The following is a 20023-nucleotide window of genomic DNA, read 5'->3' on the forward strand; positions in this document are numbered from 1 at the left end:
ATATATATATATATATATATATATATATATATATATATATATATATTATTTTGTAAGCAATAACAAAAAGATATAGATTATATATTTAATATGTACAAATTGCCTTAGGTATAATAGAAATAGTAATAATAAAAATAGTAACTTCGAGTCCATAAAACAAAAAATTCATATAACATTATTCGCAGTATTTTTGAGTATTTTTGTTAATTACAATGTTATTTATATATCATATTAAAAATTAGTTTCATATAGTGAGCAATGATCATTAATACGATTAAGAAAAATATTATGAAATTAAAATTATATATATATATATATATATATATATATATATATATATATATATATATATATATATATATATATATATATATATATATATATATATATATATAAACGTTAATATAAAATGTACTATTTATATATATTTATATTACATTTCCCTAAATAAGTTTAACCCTAAAAACATTCATTCTTCCGGTAGATATTCTAGACTTTATCGTTTCTATTTTTTTCTTCCTGAAATCGCATACACCGATTGTTGTGTTCGATTTCTACATTTCAATGTACTGATCTCTTGTAATCGGAGATTTCATCGACTTCGTAGCGGCCTTACAGTGTAGCCACCCCACTGCCATAATTTCTTAATAGCATAATCGGGAATAAATATATGTTTGAAATCCAAAATCGAAAGGAATACAAATCCAATTTCGTAATAGTTAGTAGAGCAGAAAGAAAGCGATTTCAGTCCGTTGCTAAAGTTATGAAGAAAAAATGGCGTCCTTGTGGTCTGATTTTGGAATATGTTGGCTGTTGGATTTCAACGATGAAGATAGGGCGACGATGAAAAAGAGGTAAAATTACTAATTTCGTTTTTGTAGAAAATGAGATTCAATGTACTCCCTGTATTTATTTTGATTGTATTTAAAAATTGAATCTTGAATTGTTATTGTTTAAGTGTGAAAATTTGAAAGTTATGCTTCAGAAGTTTCATTTTCGTTCATACATTCTTGCTTGTTCTCTTAAATCTAGGTATTATTTTCAAATAATGAGATTTTAATGTTGGTGCCTACAACAGTGAACATATGATGGGAGTGTAAAATTAGGTTTCCTATTCTCAAATTATGTGAATGAAAATTGTTATGTTTTGGTGTAAGCTTGCTAAGATAAGTAACAAATTAGTGTATTAGGCAAAATTTTAGTGGTATTTTGGTTGAGAAGTGTTATGTAATATGTATGAAATGAAAAGGTTGGTTATTTGATTATATGTATGTAAGCATATTGAGGAAAGCGGAATGTTGTGTAGGAGACAGTGGAATTTAAAAAAAAATATTATATTTATATGAAAGTGGAATGCTATAAGAGACATACAGTTGAAAGAACATTAACATTTTAAGGAATACAAATTAAAATAGTAAAAGTAAAATGTGCTCAATATAACGAGATTTTTTTTCTTTGATTTGAACATGTGTTTGTGTGTTTGTAAGATGTAATGAAAGTATATTGCAATTAGAAAGTATATGAACAAAAAAGTAAAAGAAACAGTTAAATTACATTGTAATATATTTTTTGATATTTTGATAGCATTGTATATTCATACTTTTTTTATATATATAAAAAACACGTTTACAATAATGTATGTTTTGTTATTGTAGCAGCAAATCTCTATAATCATAAAGCATGATAGTGTTTATTGAGTCGAGTGTTGAAGAGTATGTTGCATTCAACAACAGCTTAGAGAATCTCACATGATTTCTTTTCACATCTTATGAAAGGTATGTCATTTCCACAAATATATTAAAATCCATCAATCCAGCATAGTAAACAATTATATTATTAAAAGTACAATGGTATACTTAGTATTTAAAGTAACTGCATGAATTATTAATAACTTAATGGAAAAACAAAAGAAAACCATAGGCAAGATTACCAATTCATCATATAAAACCATTATTTTTTAACATTTGGTGTCAAAAACTTCATCTTCTCTTCATTTTTTTTGTTGAAATACACAATGATTTTGTTACATTCATGACATCAAAAACTATCAAACTTACAGTTTTCTTTTTAAAAGTACAATATAAAAGGGCATATTTGTCATTTTTATAATATAAAAGGGCATAGTTGTCATTTTCTAACATAAAAGGGCAGAATTGTCATTTATGATATAAAGGGGCAGAATTACCATTTTCTACCTAAATGTTAAGTTAATTTATATTTAACAGTAAAAACATAATCAAAAAATATATAACCGACAGAAATTGATAAATGATAGTATTCCTATTAAAATGACATATTTGTCACTTTTATAATATAAAAGGGCATAATTGTCATTTTGTAATATAAAAGGGCAGAATTGCATTTTCTACCTAAATGATAGCTTGAATTTATATTTGACAGTAAAAAACATAATAAAAAATATAGCCGACAAAAAATAAACAATTGCACTTTTTCTATTAAAAGGGCATATTTGTCATTTTTATAATATAAAAGGGCACAATTGTTATTTTCTAATATAAAAGGGTGGAGTTGTCATTTTCTAATATAAAAGGGCAGAATTGTAAATATTGTTATGTTTTGGTAAAAAAAATTAAAGAATTCAAAATTATTGCTGATTATATGGGATATTGATGATTTCATTCCTTTATGTAATCTGTTAATTACATATCGGACCTGAATTTACAAAATCACACCAACATAGTTTTAAGTCCCAACAGAAAGTTATTAATTACATATTGGACCCAAAATTTAGAAAATCATAGCAAAATAGTCTTAATTACATATTAAAAGTGTTTTTTTTTATCATTAATCACAACAACATAGTTTCAAAGTATATTGCTATAATTTAAAAAAAATAAAAATAAAAAATGGATAGCAATATAACAACATTTACACCTGCTTAGTTTTCGGTTATTTTTAATAGTGTTGTAAGGTGAGGGGTAAAAGGGTCATTTACATTTTTGATAAAACAGTCGTTTACTTTTCAAAAAGAGTTGCAACTTTATATGAAGTTAGAAAGACAAAAATAACAATGTTTCATAATAAATTGACCAAAATGCCCTTTTCCTAATTTTCTACTGTTTAATATCACAACTGGATGTCATTATGGGTTATAATGTTTTTAAAACATATAAGTCTAATAAATGAACCAAAATACCCTTTCTGCATTTAATCACAACAATATAGTTTCAAAGTATATTGCTATAATTTAAAAAAAAATTAAAAAAATGGACAACAATATAACAACATTTACAACTGCATAGTTTTCGTCTTATTTTTAATAGTGTTGTAAGGTGAGGGGTAAAGGAGTCATTTACATCCAAAAAGAACTTTCAATTTTTGATAAAACAATCATTTACTTTTCAAAAAGAGTTGCAGCTTTTTAATGAAAAATAAAAATAAAAATTTGGTCTAAACTGTCATATTGGCCAAATGTACTCCAAAATAGTTGCAGATAAGAAGATATGTTTTTTTTTACTGATTTAAATCAAGAACCGCAACAGATACAACATACTTTCGAAGAAAGGTTTTTAGAAAAAAGAAAGTACGTTAAAGTATTTCAGAAAAAGGTTATAAATATTGGTTTATGAAGATGAACTAACATGATTTGTTATGTTGTCTCTTTTACAGAAATAGTATTGTTGAAGATGAGAAAGCACAATAAAACTTGACAATGGGAAGGAATCTGGAGGACGTGTTGACGATATTGAAATATAAATGGAGTCAAAATATTAATTTCAAGTTGCTAATTTTTTGGGATTTCATTGAAATTTTGAAAAGAGTCAAAATAAGATAGGATTTGTTACCAAACAAATCAAACGTGAATTGCTATTGTTTCCAAAAAGCATGGAATTTAAATTTAAATTTAAATGTTATAAGAAACCGAAAAATGCAATAAGTTGAAAAAAAATCGGATTACAATTTAATTTTAATGTAATTTAATTTGAATAATAAGAATTATTCATAAAATGACACGTGGCATGTTAGAATGGTAGAAAGGGAACATTTGGCACATTAAAGGTTTTGTTTATTAGAGGAGGTAGATTACTAATAATTTTAATGGTGGGTATCACCTTATCAACACACAAACACTAAAATAATGATATACTCACCTCTATATTCCTTTTATTTTTTGATTTTTAAATAATATATATATATATATATATATATATATATATATATATATATATATATATATATAGATTGTAGAGAGAGTTAGACAAAGAAAGAGAGAGAAAGAAGTTTAATAGGTGTCACGGGGAGTTTGAACAATTTATTTGGATGACCGAAAGTATTATAAATTAAAATTAATGTTCTTATACCAAAAAAAAAAAAAAAAAAAAAAAAAAAAAAAAAAAAAAAAAAAAAAAAAACTATTTTTGCAAGTAAACACAGAAAATAACTAGAAAAAGAATTACAACTCACGACGACCTTTAAGACCTTTAAATTCTTCAATTACCGACTTCTAATCAATCACAATAAAAAATGTAACATTTAGCGACGACAAAAAAAAACGTCGCAATTGATGCCCCTTGTCGTCGTTAATACCTTTAGCGAAAACATGTCGTCGCTATTACCTCGTAGCTAATACTCGTTTGTCGTAGCAAATAGCGTCGTCTCTAATACTCGTCGTCGCTAAATGTCTCCGTCATCTCTATTGATATTCCGGCCACCAGTCGGAGTTTTTCCGGCTACTCTTCCCGGAATCAGTTGTCGTCGCAATTGGTCAATGTCGTCCCTAAAGGTGTCCCTGCTAATGGTTTTTTTTTTGAAAAAACATATTATTTATGATATTAGTTTGTATATATTATAAAATGTAGATTTGATAAAAATACATAAATAGATACATACCACATTACATAAAATATCAAATATTCCACATTACATAAACTATCTTATAAATCACAAATAAACATCTAATATATCATCCATAAACTATCTGATAAATCCAAAATAACATCATTCATAACATAAAACAAGAAATACTATGTGTCTTCGTCTTCCCCATCGTTGTTGACTTGGTTTTTAAACGAGCGGATAGTGTTTCCAATGGCCATCATAAACTTCGGGTTTTGAAGAAAAGCATTCACATCAACATCCTACAATTAAGTCACAAGCACATTAAGTCATTAACAATTTAACAAACCATCATACCATCATACTACCAAATGAATTAATTCGTTAACAATTTAACAAACTATTAAACTACTCAATCATTTAAGTCTTCAATAATTTAATAAACGACCAAACTACCAAAAATTACTATAAATGCATCAAGTTCTTAACAATATAGCAAAGCTGCCAAATTCTTTAAGAATTTAACAAGTACATGTGTTGGTTGCGGTGCTTGTGACTGTCTCTGCTATTGAGATTGATCACTTGTACCCGCTGCTAAAGAAGGTTTAGACCCACTGCCTCTCACATGCCCCCTTTGAGCACCCAACACCTTCTCAAATATTGTGATCCAATCAATGGTGCCTGGATCACCACCAGAGTCGGCTATGTGATGAGTCTGTAGAGCAACCTCGGCAACTAAGGTATTCTGTATTTCACAAAGATTGTCAATATACGTTAAAACTAACAAAAAAAAAAACAACAACAATCTACTTCATTTTTAAGTAAAATAACTTACATATTGGTCTTCAACCAAAATATTGACAAATTCCCCTTTTTTATTCGCATGCCCACGATGAAATGCTTCAAGTCTATTCAAATTCTATTTAGCATTACAAAATATGTTATAATTGAATAAACATTAAAAAATATGTTATAACTGAATAAGCATTATTGTAACTTACGTTCTTAAAACAAACACTACCATAGATGCTCGTCCCTCCATGATTCTTAACTACTTGCTTCTTCCGGCATTCTTTATTTCCAACGGATCGTTTTTTATGCTTTTTTGTTAAGAAGTGGTCAATAGAAGCATTACAACGCTACAAATCCATACTCGTAGGGGCTTGATCCCTTGCTGCCTACACATCCCCTTCAAAACCAGTCAAACGAGTTGTTGCAATATTTTAGTGGCCTCTATACTGCACACATATCCGATTGTTCAATGACGTCCAATAAACTGGAGCCACGGGATCATTTGTAATCGCTCCAAAATCAAACTATGTCTACAAAAAAACAGAGAAATTAAAAATAAATCAAAAGTAAACATATTAAATATATAACTTTATAAATAATTTACCGAAGATACTCGAACATGCCAACTCGGCTTTAGAAACGTCAGTCCATGTGTCCTTATTGAAACTGATGTTGCACCACATATAGCTCCCAACCTCCCGAATGAAACATCAATATACTTCCCTAATCGACATGTGAGTATTTATGTCAAATATTATCTTTAGATGCCGGTTGTCATTAGCTGCGAATAACTTGTACATTTTTTTTGTTTGCTGGCATGCCTTTTTGTTTTGGAGGCAATGTTGCATAAAAAAATATTAGTTAAAATAATTTTTTATAGACATACAATATGAAATACAATGAATTAGAATAAATCTTATTTAACTTTGATCTGGTGATCACCAAAACCTCCACCGAACGGATCTGGTGGCTCGTCACCTCCATGGCCCATCACAACAACCACGATATGGAGCAATACAATCCAAAAAAATGACATCCTGAAAAATTATAACACAATATGAATATATATATATATATATATATATATATACACACACACACACACACATAATACGATATGATTAGAGCAAATACAAACCTTATTTTACTAGTAAAATGTAAATATTTTTTAATCATTCTCTCCCTCAGACACTTCAGTGTCTTTTGACATATCACTATCATAACCGGAATCCTCTTCATCATAATCAGTCTCACAATCAGACACATTATTGATGAAACCCGTTGGTGGACCAACTTCAATATCATCTTCAACCGATTAAGAATTTTGAAAATATTGGCTAAAGTAGATTGAAAGAGTGAAATTAGAAGAAGCATTACTAAGAACGACATCGGTTGAATCATTGTTGACATTTTCAATGGGATCATGGACAACATCGTTCATCGGTAGATCCCAAATTCTTCTATGATTAAATTTTCTACAACCACCATTCACTACTAGAAACATAACCTTCAGCGACGGAATTAGCTACGGATTCTATCCGTAGCTAATTAGTGACAGATTACCCAGGGGCCAGCGACGGAACGCACAAATATTTCGACCGACTTTTAGAGAGGTATTATCAAGGGATCAACAACTGAATTGCAATAATTTATCGACAAAATCACTCCCTCGCTAATCCGTCGCAAATTAAAACATTTTAGTGAGGGAAGAGCGACGGACTACTAAAAATCACACGCCTTTTTTTCCCATCCCTTGCCAATCGCTCACAGAAATGGACGCCTCCTTTTTTCATTCCCCGCTTTTCTTTCTTTTTTCTTTCCTTCGTTTTATTTTCATTCCCAAACTCTAAACAATTTTCTCCAAAATCCCTAATCGACCTCTGTCGACTCAAATTCCTCCTCCGCCCGGAAATCACCTCCACCACCGTCCACCTGCGTCGTCCCTCTTTGAAGTATACTTCAAAAGTATAGGAAAACCTCATAAATCACATCATCGCTTGCTTTCCTCTCGGTCCATATGCTTTCCTCGCTTACTCGCCGTTTCCCTGCAACAACAATTGGTCTATTGGTTCATCATTTATCATAAACTCTAGCCTTCATCACCTTCCTAGTTTGGTTTCTGGTTGTCTATAAGTTCTATTGTCATGTAGCTCTCTTTCTTCTCTTTCATTTTAGATCAAATCAGATCTCATTTTTCTAAGCTCTGCCTTCCATAACTCCTTAATTTTGGTTTTCCTAGGGTTTTCTTGTTGCTGACGTACATTTTGTTTTTCTTATTACAATTTAATAATCTCACAGGATGAATTTGTATGATATGAATTTGGTACCGGGTGTAGGCATGGGGCTTGATGTCAAAACGAAAAGAATATAGGGTGTGGCCAGAAGATGTGTTGCCGGAGCAATTAACAGTTACACCACTCAACTACTCGACTATGGCAAACAAACATCTCAGTGTAATTAATTTCACAAATTTCTTCATTTGATTCTTTGCTTCTATAGATGAAAAACATTATTATATATTTGCAGATAATCTCACAGAAGCGCTGCTCTTTCTTTCTCATTTCATGGGAGATATTCATCAGGTATGTGATAGTAACCAATTTGACTTTATTATCTAACAAGTTAAAAGACTAAATTGCCCCTGTTACATCGGCTACATGTAGGATTCACTTCGGATAGAAGTGGGAACACGATTAATGTTCATTGGTTCACAAGAAAATCAGAACTTCATCATGTAAAACTCCTAAAATAGTTACCATTATGTAATCTAAATTAAGAGTCTGTTTTTACTTGAAAATAAGTTTTAACTTGAAAATAAGCTTCTCGCCAATCACTCCATCTTCATTTTGATTGCAGTGGCTTTCAAATCCAGGGAGGATCACAGGAAACAGATGGAACTTGAAGAAGCCCGAAAAGCTGGGCCTGCTCCTGCAGAAGTTGATGAAGATGGAAAAGAAATTAATCCACATATTCCTCAGTATATGTCATCTGCTCCTTGGTATCTCAATGCAGAGAGACCTGTACGCCTTTTTCCATTTTCTTTTTCTTGCATTCTCATTAATCATGTCACCATATAACTAAAAGTAAAACCATCTTTTTGTGTCTTGAAGAGTTTAAAACATCAAAGGAAATGGAAGTCAGATCCAAATTACACAAAGTCATGGTATGACAGAAGAGCAAAAATATACCAAGCTGATAAGTACAGAAAGGGTGCATGCGAAAAGTAAGCAAATTTTATTTTACTTTTCTAGTTTTTATAACTTGATTGCTAAATTTGTTAATTATTTTAAGCTGTGGAGCTATGACACACACAACCAAGACATGCATGGAGAGGCTACTTAAGCTAAGGGCAAAATGGACAAGTAAAAACATAGCACCAGATAAGAAAATAGAGACTTTTGAGCTTGATTATGATGGAAAAAGAGACAGGTGGAATGGGTATGATGCAACATCTTATGCTCATGTGATTGAACGATATGAAGCTCGTGATGAAGCTAAAAAGAAATTCTTGAAAGATCATCAACTCAAGAAGTTAGAGGAAAAGGGTAACACTCAAAATGTGGAAGAAGTTGTTAGTGATGATGAAGATAATGAAGAAACTTTGGTCTTGGAGGCCCTCTCTCAGATTAAAACACTGACATTATTGCATTAAAGAACTACATAGATGCTCAGTATTATGGTGAGATTGGTATTCAATATGGAACTGGAGCTATCTCTGGTATCTTTAGCCAAGAATCTGCCCAATTTGGTGATCTTGTTGTTAAAGAACATGTAAGAATTAAGAAATTTTTCTTTTTGATTCACTTAACTACTATTTTCTCATTATACTTTTTATTTTAATCTTTTTTTTTCAGGATTTTATAGAGGCAACAAAAGAACCTGCATCACTTTCTTCGCAGCCAAGTTTGATGGTATTCTTGGCCTTGGATTTCAAGAAATCTCTGTTTGAAATGTTGTTCCTGTGTGGTAGTTTTCTTGCCCCTTAATTGATACTTAACTTAAACAGGACATATATAAATCAGCGTTTCTTTGAGTTATTTCTAACAGAGGTGGCTTAATATGTTAGTGTCATTTCTAAATAAAGGGTAAAATGGTAATTTACTTAGATTCAGATTGTTAATTAAGATATTTGCATACCCTATTAGGTAAAACATGGTAAATAAAGGTCTTGTTCCAGAACCCACATTTTCTTTTTGGTTTAATCGCAATGCTGACGAGGATGAAGGGGGTGAACTTGTGTTTGGTGGGGTCAATCCTAATCATTTTAAGGGCAAACACACATATGTACCTGTGACTCAAAAGGGTTATTGGCAGGTAAATCTTATTATATATATATATATATATATATATATATATATATATATATATGTAGTTCTTTATCTAAATTTCATTTTTCTTTTTTGTTTTTAGTTTGATATGGGCGATGTCCTTATTGGAGATACAACTACCGATAATCTCAGGCTATTATTGTTTATTCATCTGAAATTAAGAATTATAAAAAAAAAATTGAAGATTTTTTTTATTTACCAATGTTTTTCAATTTCAGGATTTTGCAATGATGGTTGTGCAACAATTGCAGATTCTAGAACCTCTTTGTTGGCAGGTCCAACGGTATGTTTTAAAAATTAATTTTTTTATAAATGAGAATTATAAAAAAAATGAGAAGTTCAATGCTGTGAGTAATAACCTTTATTGATTTATCTTTATTTATCTATTTATTTATTTATTTTTTATAAATATTTTCTCAAAAATTAATATTGTTATATGTTGTTGAATTGCAGGGGGTAACCAGAATAGAGTAAGTGGACAAGCATTGGAGTTCAATCAACTGAACATACATGCATGGGAAGCATTTGAGAAGGGAAATGATGTCCATATGCAAGCTGCTCCTTCACAAGCTGAATTGTTGTATAAGAATTATAAAGTGAAGAAATAGAAGCTGAAATCTCAAGTGAAGGAGCAGCTTGACGAGGCTGCCGACGAGGCTCTTCCAAGAGAGCTTTTATTGGGCCAAAGTGAAAGAGAAGTTGAATATGATCGTGCTGGAAGAATCATCAAAGGCCATGTATTTTTATATTTTATATTTTCATTAAATTACAAATTTTGGTATGAATATAACTAAAAAACTGTTGTTTTATTGTAAAGTTATTTGGGTTTTAATACTATGTTCAATGAAATTCATTTTAGGGTTAATCTCATAAAAGGCCTTATATTTTTTGTTTTTTTCCGGATCAAACCTCAAATTTATTATTTGCCTTATATTTCCTTGTTCATACCATTCCTTTGTCCATTCCATTCCATCTAAGCAATGACCCTTTGAACATACATCTTGTTAGGTGTATTTGTAACTCAAATTTTAGTTGATAAAGGCGGTTGCATGAAATCAGAGAAGGGCCAATGGCAAGACAAATTTGATGTTTATGTTTAAGAGATTACAAATTTAATGTTTATGTTTATGTGTATTTGCTTTTTGGTTGGAATCGGAATTGAATTCCATTCCAGTCCCACATTTGGTTTCAAATGAGTGGACACTAATCTCTTTTTCGTCAACATAAAAGTATTGCTTCCAACAAAGACCCTGAATCTAGCAAAAAGCATGAAGACATCAAACAACCAAGTCTCCTTCCATTGCAGGAAAAACTAAGTGGAAATTGGTTCTCCCAATTCCATGGGATTGAACGGGAATTGGAATCCAATTCCATTTTGATCTTTCTTTTGGACACAAGATATCAAACAATGGAGAAGGTGTATGCGGAAATGAAAAATATGAGAGGAAATTTAGAATTATGGTACATTATACTTTGAAATCAAATATCAATCAATGTTAGACTTTGACATTTGATGTTTATGGATGTTTTGGTAAACTTTGATGGTTAGATTCTTTTTGTATTTTAATGTTAAAAGTTTGGTTTTGGATTGCATAATCATTGGATGTTTTTGGTATTTAAATGTTAATATTTGTTTTGGGATTATATAATTATTTGATTTTTTTGGTATTATTTTGTTTTAGATTCAAAACAAACAAAACTATGATATTATGTATTTGCAAGGGAATAGCTACGGAAAGAAAAAAAAATGACATCTTAAATTTGCGAGAGATCAGTGATGGAAAGAAAAAATATAACATCTAAAGTTTGAGAGGGATTAGCGACGGATTAAAAAACAGATATAGAGGTTTGCAAGGGATTAGCGACTGAATGTTGTAATTAGGTTTTGTCGCCAATGTCCTAAATAACAGTATTAAGTGCCATTTTGCAATGGATATTCTGTCGCTAAGGTCGTCGCAGAGAAAACTAATATGTCGCTAAATCCCTCGCTAAGTTATTAGCCACCCTTTAATTCGCTATGGAGTATGTTTGTGGTTGATCCGTTGCAAATGATATTTAGCGACGGATTTGCGACGGATTCGTCTGTCTCTAAAACCCATGTTTATAGTAGTGATTGGTTGGCATTTTCATTACTTCGATAAGGTTCTTGAATGTAAAATATTTGCTTGGTCTGGGTAACAAATATGAGTCGATCTTCGTTGCTCAATTCGTGTTGTGGGTCGACGCTGGTGAAATTATTATCACATTTAACACTTCCAGTGTCAAACCACTTACAATGAAAAAGTACAGTGGAATATTTATGAGGATAATGCAACTCGATAATCTCTTCTAGCTGACCATAATATTTTTGCTTATCCTCTCTTTTAGTTAGAACCCCCCGAGTTTTGTGTTGATTGTTGGGTGTCACGCATAAATAGCATAAACTTAACACCATTCACTATGTAAGCGGTATAAGTAAAGGCATTCGCATGCACACCAATTGAAAGAGACGATAACTCCTTGTTAAACTCTGGAGATTTTTGTTTTTTCATATCAAAGACCTTGTAAAGGAACCATTTAGGGAATTCGGTTTTTTCTTCACTTTCAGGATGTAATGATTTGAATTCACTACATTGATGAAAAAAATATATAAATTTAGTAAAAAAGGAGAAATTAAAACCAGAAAATGAATTAAAAGATAAGAACACTTACGCAATATACTTTCGTACTTCGTCACAACTATCAAGCACAAACCATTGTAGACGTTTTCTCTCATCTAGACTAAGATTTTTCATTTTCTTTGTGCTAGCCGGTCGACACTTAGACTGAAACACCTATAACTTTGTTTCTTCTATAACAACATCCTCGTTTCTTTCGAAGCGATTGAATCGAGTCTCAGCATCTTCAAGGTACATCGAACAAAATGATAATTCCTCTTCAGCGACATATCCCTCAGCTATAGAACCTTCCGGCCTCGCCTTGTTTCTAACATAGTTTTTTAGTTTTTTCATATACCTTTCGAATGGATACATCCATTTCATACATATATAGCTTCATTAGGTAAATGCAAAACTAAATGAACTATAACGTCAAAAAACACAGTAGGATAAACCACTTCTAATTTGCTCAATATATTAATAATGGCTGCTTTTGCTTCTTTCATATCCTTCACCGATAGTGTTATTGAGCAAAGTTGCTTAAAAAACATACAAAGCTCTACTATTGGTGTATAAACACCTTTTCCCAAAAGCCTTTAACTCCACTGGGTATCAAATGTTGCATAAGAATGTGATAATCATGATATTTCAACCCAATAATGTTAGTATTGGTTTCATTCACTTTCTTACCGACGTTAGATCCAAACCCATCTGGCAGTTTAACATCTCTTATAAACTTACAAAAAATAATGTGGTCAGGTTTCGTAAACAAGGTGGATGGGGTTTAAGGAACTTGTTGCCACTCTTTTTTAACCAATGACTTTTCTAAATGTTCCATTTTTCAAGTCCCCCAATCATTTTATGTGTCTTTAGAGTTATCATTGATCAGAGAAGTACCCCAAAAACCTCTCACCCACATTTTTTCAATATGCATAAGATCGAAGATGTGCTTCAGCTCCAAATAAGACCAATACTCAAGTTCAAAAAATATGCTCTTTTTAAATCAATTCAGCTCGAAATCCTCACGATCTCTCTTAATACCATCTCGTTGAGCAGCTACATTACCCGGTGGACGAAACAATAGACGAGCATGTTGTGCTTGTATTTATTCCTCACTAAACTGTCTTGGAGGGCCTCTTGTCTCATTATCACCTTTATAGTCCAAACTTTTTCTTCATGGATGGTCAGCATCTAAGAAACCGGCAATGACCAACATATATGACTTTATTTGATACTCGGTATGATGGAGTGTCATTGTTGCAAGTCGGACATGCTCTGTACCCTAGTCCGCTCCAAATGGATAAACTACTACAAGCTGGAAAGTCCTTTATTGTCCATAACAACATCGCTTTCATATTGAAGAATGGATTTATCATTGTATCTTTAATACGTGCACCAAAACTCCATAACTGCTTCACCTCATCCACCAACGGCCTAAGGAACACATCCAAGTCCTTCTCGGGTGCTTTGGGGCATGGAATTAACAAGGTCAACATGAAGGAGGATTATTTCATGTATAACAATGGTGGAAGATTATAAGTGGTGAGTATGACGGGTCACATGCTATGAGGATTACACATGTTACGAAACGGGTTTAAACCGTTAGCAGAAAGCCCTAAGCGTACGTTTCGGGATTCCCTCGAGTAGTTAGGATACTTCATATCAAAATTTTTCCGTGAAGTACCATCAACGGGATGAAGCATCATACCATCTTTGGATCATCCAGTACTATGCCAAATCATATATTTGTTGGATTAGTTGTCTAAGCTCATAACTATAATTTGTATATAGTTGATTTGATTGTAGCATGCTCCTTTTGGGTTGCCTTCACTCATGCAACTTGACAGGATGACGAGTGGAGAGAAAGTACAATTTATTATTTGAAATAATAAATTGGTACTCAAAATGATTTTATTAATATATTATAAGATTAATATATTATTTGGAGATCATATTATTACTTAGTAATTAATTGGAAATTAATTTGATATTAGTTTTGGGATTAAAGGAACTAATTAATAATGGAGGGGCTTTTACAAATCAGTGATAGTTGCAAAACTTTGCTAATGGACTCCTTAATTAGGAGTGGACGAAATCCTATAGGGAGGCCTTATAGATTTCGTCCAAGGCATCATAAGGAGGAGTCCATGGGCTGCTTAAGCCTTAAGTAGGAAATTAGGGTTTCCACGTGAAAACCCTAGCATCCCATAGTTGTATAAAGGACCCCATATCATGGAATTTTTGGCATGAATGCAAAAGATACATAACCCTAGCCAAAAATTATTATCTCTCCTCTCATCTTGTTTCATTAGGTGTTTGTAACTCCATTAGAGGTGCAACACTTAGGGAACTAAGCTTTCAAGAGTCAAGGATATTCAAGGATTGTCTTGTTATTGCAATATAACAAGTGACGTAATCTTCTAACCCTTTTATATACATGCATTTCGAAAATTGTATGCTAGTTCTAGGGTTATTGCTTTGGTATTCAATTTGCATGTTCAATAGAGAAAAACTTAGATCCAAAACAATTAAGGTTGCATGATCACATAGGAATGTGGATATGCTCAAAAACCATCAGTGGTATCAGAGCCTCGGATGTTTTTCAATTGAATTGATGCAAGAATGAACTGTCCAAAGTAATTGAAAATCAGTTTTTGGCTGTCTGACCTGAGAACTCGACGAGTTCAATTCCAACCCGACGAGTTAACTCGCCTGTTGCCTAATTTTCCGATTTTCAGATCAGATTTTGATTAGGGTAATTTCCATAATTCGCTTTTAAAGCCTAAAATCGAATTTTGTGATAGATAACATGATATCCTTATCAAAATTGAAAGATTTGGTTGAATTTGTGGATTATGATAAGATTGTATTCCTAATTTAAATTTAACCTAGTATTTTGAAAAGTTTTAAAATACACCCTTTAGTTTTATAGTTTGAGTTTGAAATTAAAAGTTTTAATTTTGGAAATTTAAATGGAAGAACCTAGTATTTTGAATAGTTTAAAAATACACCCTGATGGATTTAATTAACAAATTAATTTTTTAATTAAAAGACAATTGATGAATCCATAGATAGGTTTAAATTTAACTAAATCAAAAGTTTAATTTATTAAAAGATTATACCACTTAGTATTTTAAAAGTTTAAAATGCACCCTTATACTATATAAAATTAAAAGTCTAGTATATTATATATATATATATATATATATATATATATATATATATATATATATATATATATATATATATATATATAAGAAAATGTCAGTCTTACCGTTAGTAGGTCTCATTCACGAAGCTGGTCTATAAGGGGTGTTTAAGGAAACGACATGTAAAATGACCGCCATTGGGTATCCACTCTTACCCACCGCACCCTTGACTAGTGGAGGGTCATTAGCCGAACAGGTTTGATAGGACTCTAAACTCTCATTAAAAGTATAATGAATTATAAAGTAAATAAATGATTTTATTAAATCCCCAATCTTGGTTACTATAGGAAAAATGTGAATTTAACGCAAACCCATGAAATTGCACATTGCACCTTATTGGTCATTAGTGGATCGTGTGTGGTTAATCGGCACACTAATATTGTAACATCTCAAATTTTCAAATAAATTTTTCATTTAAAACAAAACATCATTATTCGACAAAAGGGTTTATTCCAAGTTTATTTCAAAAATTATAAATAGTAAATCTCCAGGATCTTCAACAGTGGCAGTGTGTACGCGTCACGCCGGCGCCTTCCCACGGTCATCACTAGTACCTGAAAAACATAAACACAACTAGTAAGCATAAATGCTTAGTGAGTTCCCCAGTATACGACTTACCCACATACGCCTTCCGGCCCGGACCTTCCGGTCCACATAACATTGCCTTCCGGCCCGTAATATAATCGCCTTCCGGCCCATAACATATCGCCTTCCGGCCCGTATAGATTGCCTTCCGGCCCATAGTATCTTGCCTTCCGGCCCATAATAGTAATAAGCATAACACATATAACATAACACACATAACACATAAGTCATACATCATACCGTTCTTCCTGTCACGTAAAGTCTCGCCTTCCGGCCCGTATAAGCATACATCACATATAAGCATACCTCACATATAAACATACATCACATATAAACATACATCACATATAAAGCATCTACCTCTCTAGACATAGCGTAATATAACACATACGACCTTCCGGTCTCACAGTCAAACCCTTCCGGGTGAAGTATAGTGAGAAGACTCACCTCGTAGTATGCAAGCTATAAACCCTTCGAGCTACTCGCACTCGATCCGCTAATCCGCAGATTCCCTATAATACCACATACCTTTATTAATGATCTTATCAAACAAGACAACTGACCCTACTAAGTTATATACAGGTCAACGGTCAACCTTGACCGGACTCGTCGAGTCTAAAGGGTAACTCGACGAGTATAGACACCCTGACACTACTCGCCGAGTCTGAAGAACGACTCGACGAGTTCCTGTAGATCTTCAAGCTACTCGCCGAGTCTGAAGAACAACTCGACGAGTTTCAATAAGTCTTCAAGCTACTCGCCGAGTCTGAAGAACAACTCGGCGAGTTCTAGTGAATCTTCAAGCTACTCGCCGAGTCTGATCATTGGACTCGGCGAGTCCTCGCCATGCAGCCAATCCGCTGCCTCCTGTATTTCGCATGATTTCGAAATATATAGATATGGGGCTTCCTGGACTTTCACATATACTAATACCGGGGTTTTTAAACACTTATAACATCACTACAATCCAACAATCCCTTAAATGGGTTTCCTAAACCCTAAATTCGCATACAACATAAGAGCTACAGATTTCAATCCGAAAATTACCTGGAAACGTGTTCCTTGTGTCTCCAAACCTCCAGAGCTCAACCCTTGATCCTCCTTTGATCACCACCTTGCCTCTCCTTGCCTAACAACCACTTTAAGCTTCCACTAGCCTTCACCCTTGTTCCAGATGCCCACAGCCGTTTAGGTTACCTTCAATCAGCCAAAAGACGAGACATGACGGCCCTAAAGCCATTATATACGATCCAGAATCAAAACGGCTAGGGTTCAGCTGAAACAGCGTCGACTCGCCGAGTCCCTTATTGGACTCGTCGAGTCCAGTCGCGCGTCTGCGACCCAGACCATGGCCCTACTCGGCGAGTCATGCACCAACTCGCCGAGTCCCCTTCTAAATGTGCCCCAAAAATAATTTAGAGAAATACCTGAAATTCCGGGCTGTTACAACTCTCCCCCACTAGAACTAGACTTCGCCCTCGAAGTCTCATTCTGCGAATAATTCCGGATGTTGCTCCCGCATTTCTCTTTCCGGCTCCCAAGTCATCTCTGATCCTTTCCGATGTTGCCACTGAACCAACACCAGAGGTATCTCCTTGTTCCACAGAACCTTGATCTTCCGATCCCTGATAGCTACTGGTCTCTCGGCGTAATTCAGGCTCGCATCTACCTGAATATCTTCTAACGGAACCACAGCTGCCTCATCGGCTATACACTTCCTCAGCTGCGACACGTGGAAGGTATTGTGAATCTGATTCAGCTCCGCTGGCAATTCCAACCGATAAGCTACCCGACCTACCCTTGCAATTACCCGAAATGGACCTATAAACCGGGGCCCCAATTTACCCCTCTTCCTGAACCGGATCACCCCTTTCCAAGGAGAAACCTTTAGAAGAACGAAGTCGCCGACCTGGAATTCGAGCTCGGACCGGCGTCTGTCCGCATAACTCTTTTGTCGGCTCTGGGCGGTCAATAACCTCTGCCTCACTCGCTGAATCTGTTCGGTCGTCTGAAGTACAATCTCTGTACTACCCATCACTCTCTGTCCCACTTCTCCCCAGCAAATGGGAGTCCGACACCTCCTACCATACAACAACTCAAAAGGTGGCATACCAATGCTCGAATGATGGCTGTTGTTGTAGGAAAACTCAGCCAACGGCAGATGCGCATCCCAGCTACCCCCAAAGTCTAACACACACGCTCTAAGCATGTCTTCCAATGTCTGAATTGTCCGCTCGCTCTGACCGTCGGTCTGGGGATGGTACGCGGTACTAAAATGCAGCTTAGTACCCAACTCCTCATGAAATTTCTCCCAGAACCTGGAAGTGAAGCGTACATCGCGATCCGAAACAATCGAGGTCGGCACCCCATGCCGAGATACTATCTCTCTCACGTACAACTCTGCCAACTTCTCTGCTGATGAACTTTCACTAATGGCAAGGAAGTTTGCACTCTTTGTTAGCCTATCCACAATCACCCAAATCGCATCGACTCCCCTGGCAGTTTTCGGCAATTTGGTGATGAAATCCATCGTGATCTGATCCCATTTCCACTCAGGAATCTCCAAAGGTTGCAACTTACCGTGCGGTCTCTGGTGCTCGGCCTTAACTTTACGGCAGGTCAAACACCTCTCAACGAACCAGGCAACGTCTCTCTTCATGCAAGGCCACCAGTACTCCTTTTTCAAATCCAGATACATTTTCGTGGCACCGGGATGGATCGAGAATTTCGATCTATGTGCCTCCTCCATCAAAGTAACACGCGTACCTCCCACAAATGGCACCCAGATCCGACCCCGAAAGGTCAGAAGTTCCCGCCCATCCGTAACAAACTCTGAAATCAACCCGACGACCCGCTCCTGTTTCTGCATCCCAGACTTCACAACCTCGGCCTGTGCCCCACGAATAGCATCTAACACCGGAGTCATCACCGTCAATCTCAAACATACGCCCCGCAATGGCGTACCCTCCGCCCTACGACTCAATGCATCGGCTACCACATTAGCCTTGCCCGGGTGGTATAGGATCTCACAGTCATAATCCTTAACCACGTCTAACCATCTCCTCTGACGCATGTTTAGGTTGGGTTGATCCATCAAATACTTCAAACTCTTATGGTCCGTGTATATGGTGCAACGAACCCCGTACAGGTAGTGACGCCAAATTTTGAGGGCGAACACTACTGCCCCCAACTCTAAGTCATGCGTGGGGTATCTTGCTTCGTGAGGCTTCAGCTGCCTCGATGCATAGGCTATCACATGGCCCCTCTGCATCAACACTGCACCCAGTCCCGAAATCGATGCGTCGCAATATACGACAAAGTCCTCCATCCCTTCCGGAAGAGCCAGTACTGGTGCTTCGCACAGTCTCTGACGAAGTGTCTCGAAGGAAGTCTGCTGCTCGGGTCCCCATGAAAATGTAACACCCTTTCGGGTCAATTTGGTAAGTGGCACCGCGATCTTGGAGAAGTCCCTAATGAACCTTCGATAGTACCCTGCCAACCCAAGGAAACTCCTGATTTCCGAAGGTGACTTCGGTGCCTCCCATCTCATTACCGCTTCCACCTTGGCCGGATCGACCAATATCCCTGTCTGATTTACAACGTGCCCCAGAAATTGAACTTCCCGTAACCAGAAGTCGCATTTGGAGAATTTTGCATATAGCTTCTCCGACCTCAG

The 20023-nt window shown here is 34.7% G+C and overlaps 1 protein-coding gene and 1 long non-coding RNA gene across 2 annotated transcripts; both read left to right on the plus strand.

Moving 5' to 3' along the window:
* Positions 1-466: 466 nt before the first annotated feature.
* Positions 467-3998, plus strand: LOC111896110 (uncharacterized). The gene is made up of 3 exons (XR_002851816.3): positions 467-854; positions 1656-1775; positions 3631-3998. It is a non-coding gene; the product is annotated as an uncharacterized LOC111896110 (long non-coding RNA).
* Positions 3999-8119: 4121 nt separating this feature from the next.
* LOC111895640 (pre-mRNA-splicing factor SLU7-A) lies at positions 8120-10810 on the plus strand (the record flags this gene model as incomplete). The annotated part of the gene is made up of 7 exons (XM_042901620.1): positions 8120-8171; positions 8446-8609; positions 8700-8812; positions 8881-9360; positions 9444-9903; positions 10136-10200; positions 10371-10810. Coding segments are annotated over 4 exons (690 nt in total), but the record flags the coding sequence as incomplete, so codon positions are not given.
* Positions 10811-20023: the final 9213 nt, after the last annotated feature.

This window comes from Lactuca sativa, chromosome 4 (genome assembly GCF_002870075.4).
Source record: "Lactuca sativa cultivar Salinas chromosome 4, Lsat_Salinas_v11, whole genome shotgun sequence".
NCBI lineage: Eukaryota > Viridiplantae > Streptophyta > Magnoliopsida > Asterales > Asteraceae > Lactuca > Lactuca sativa.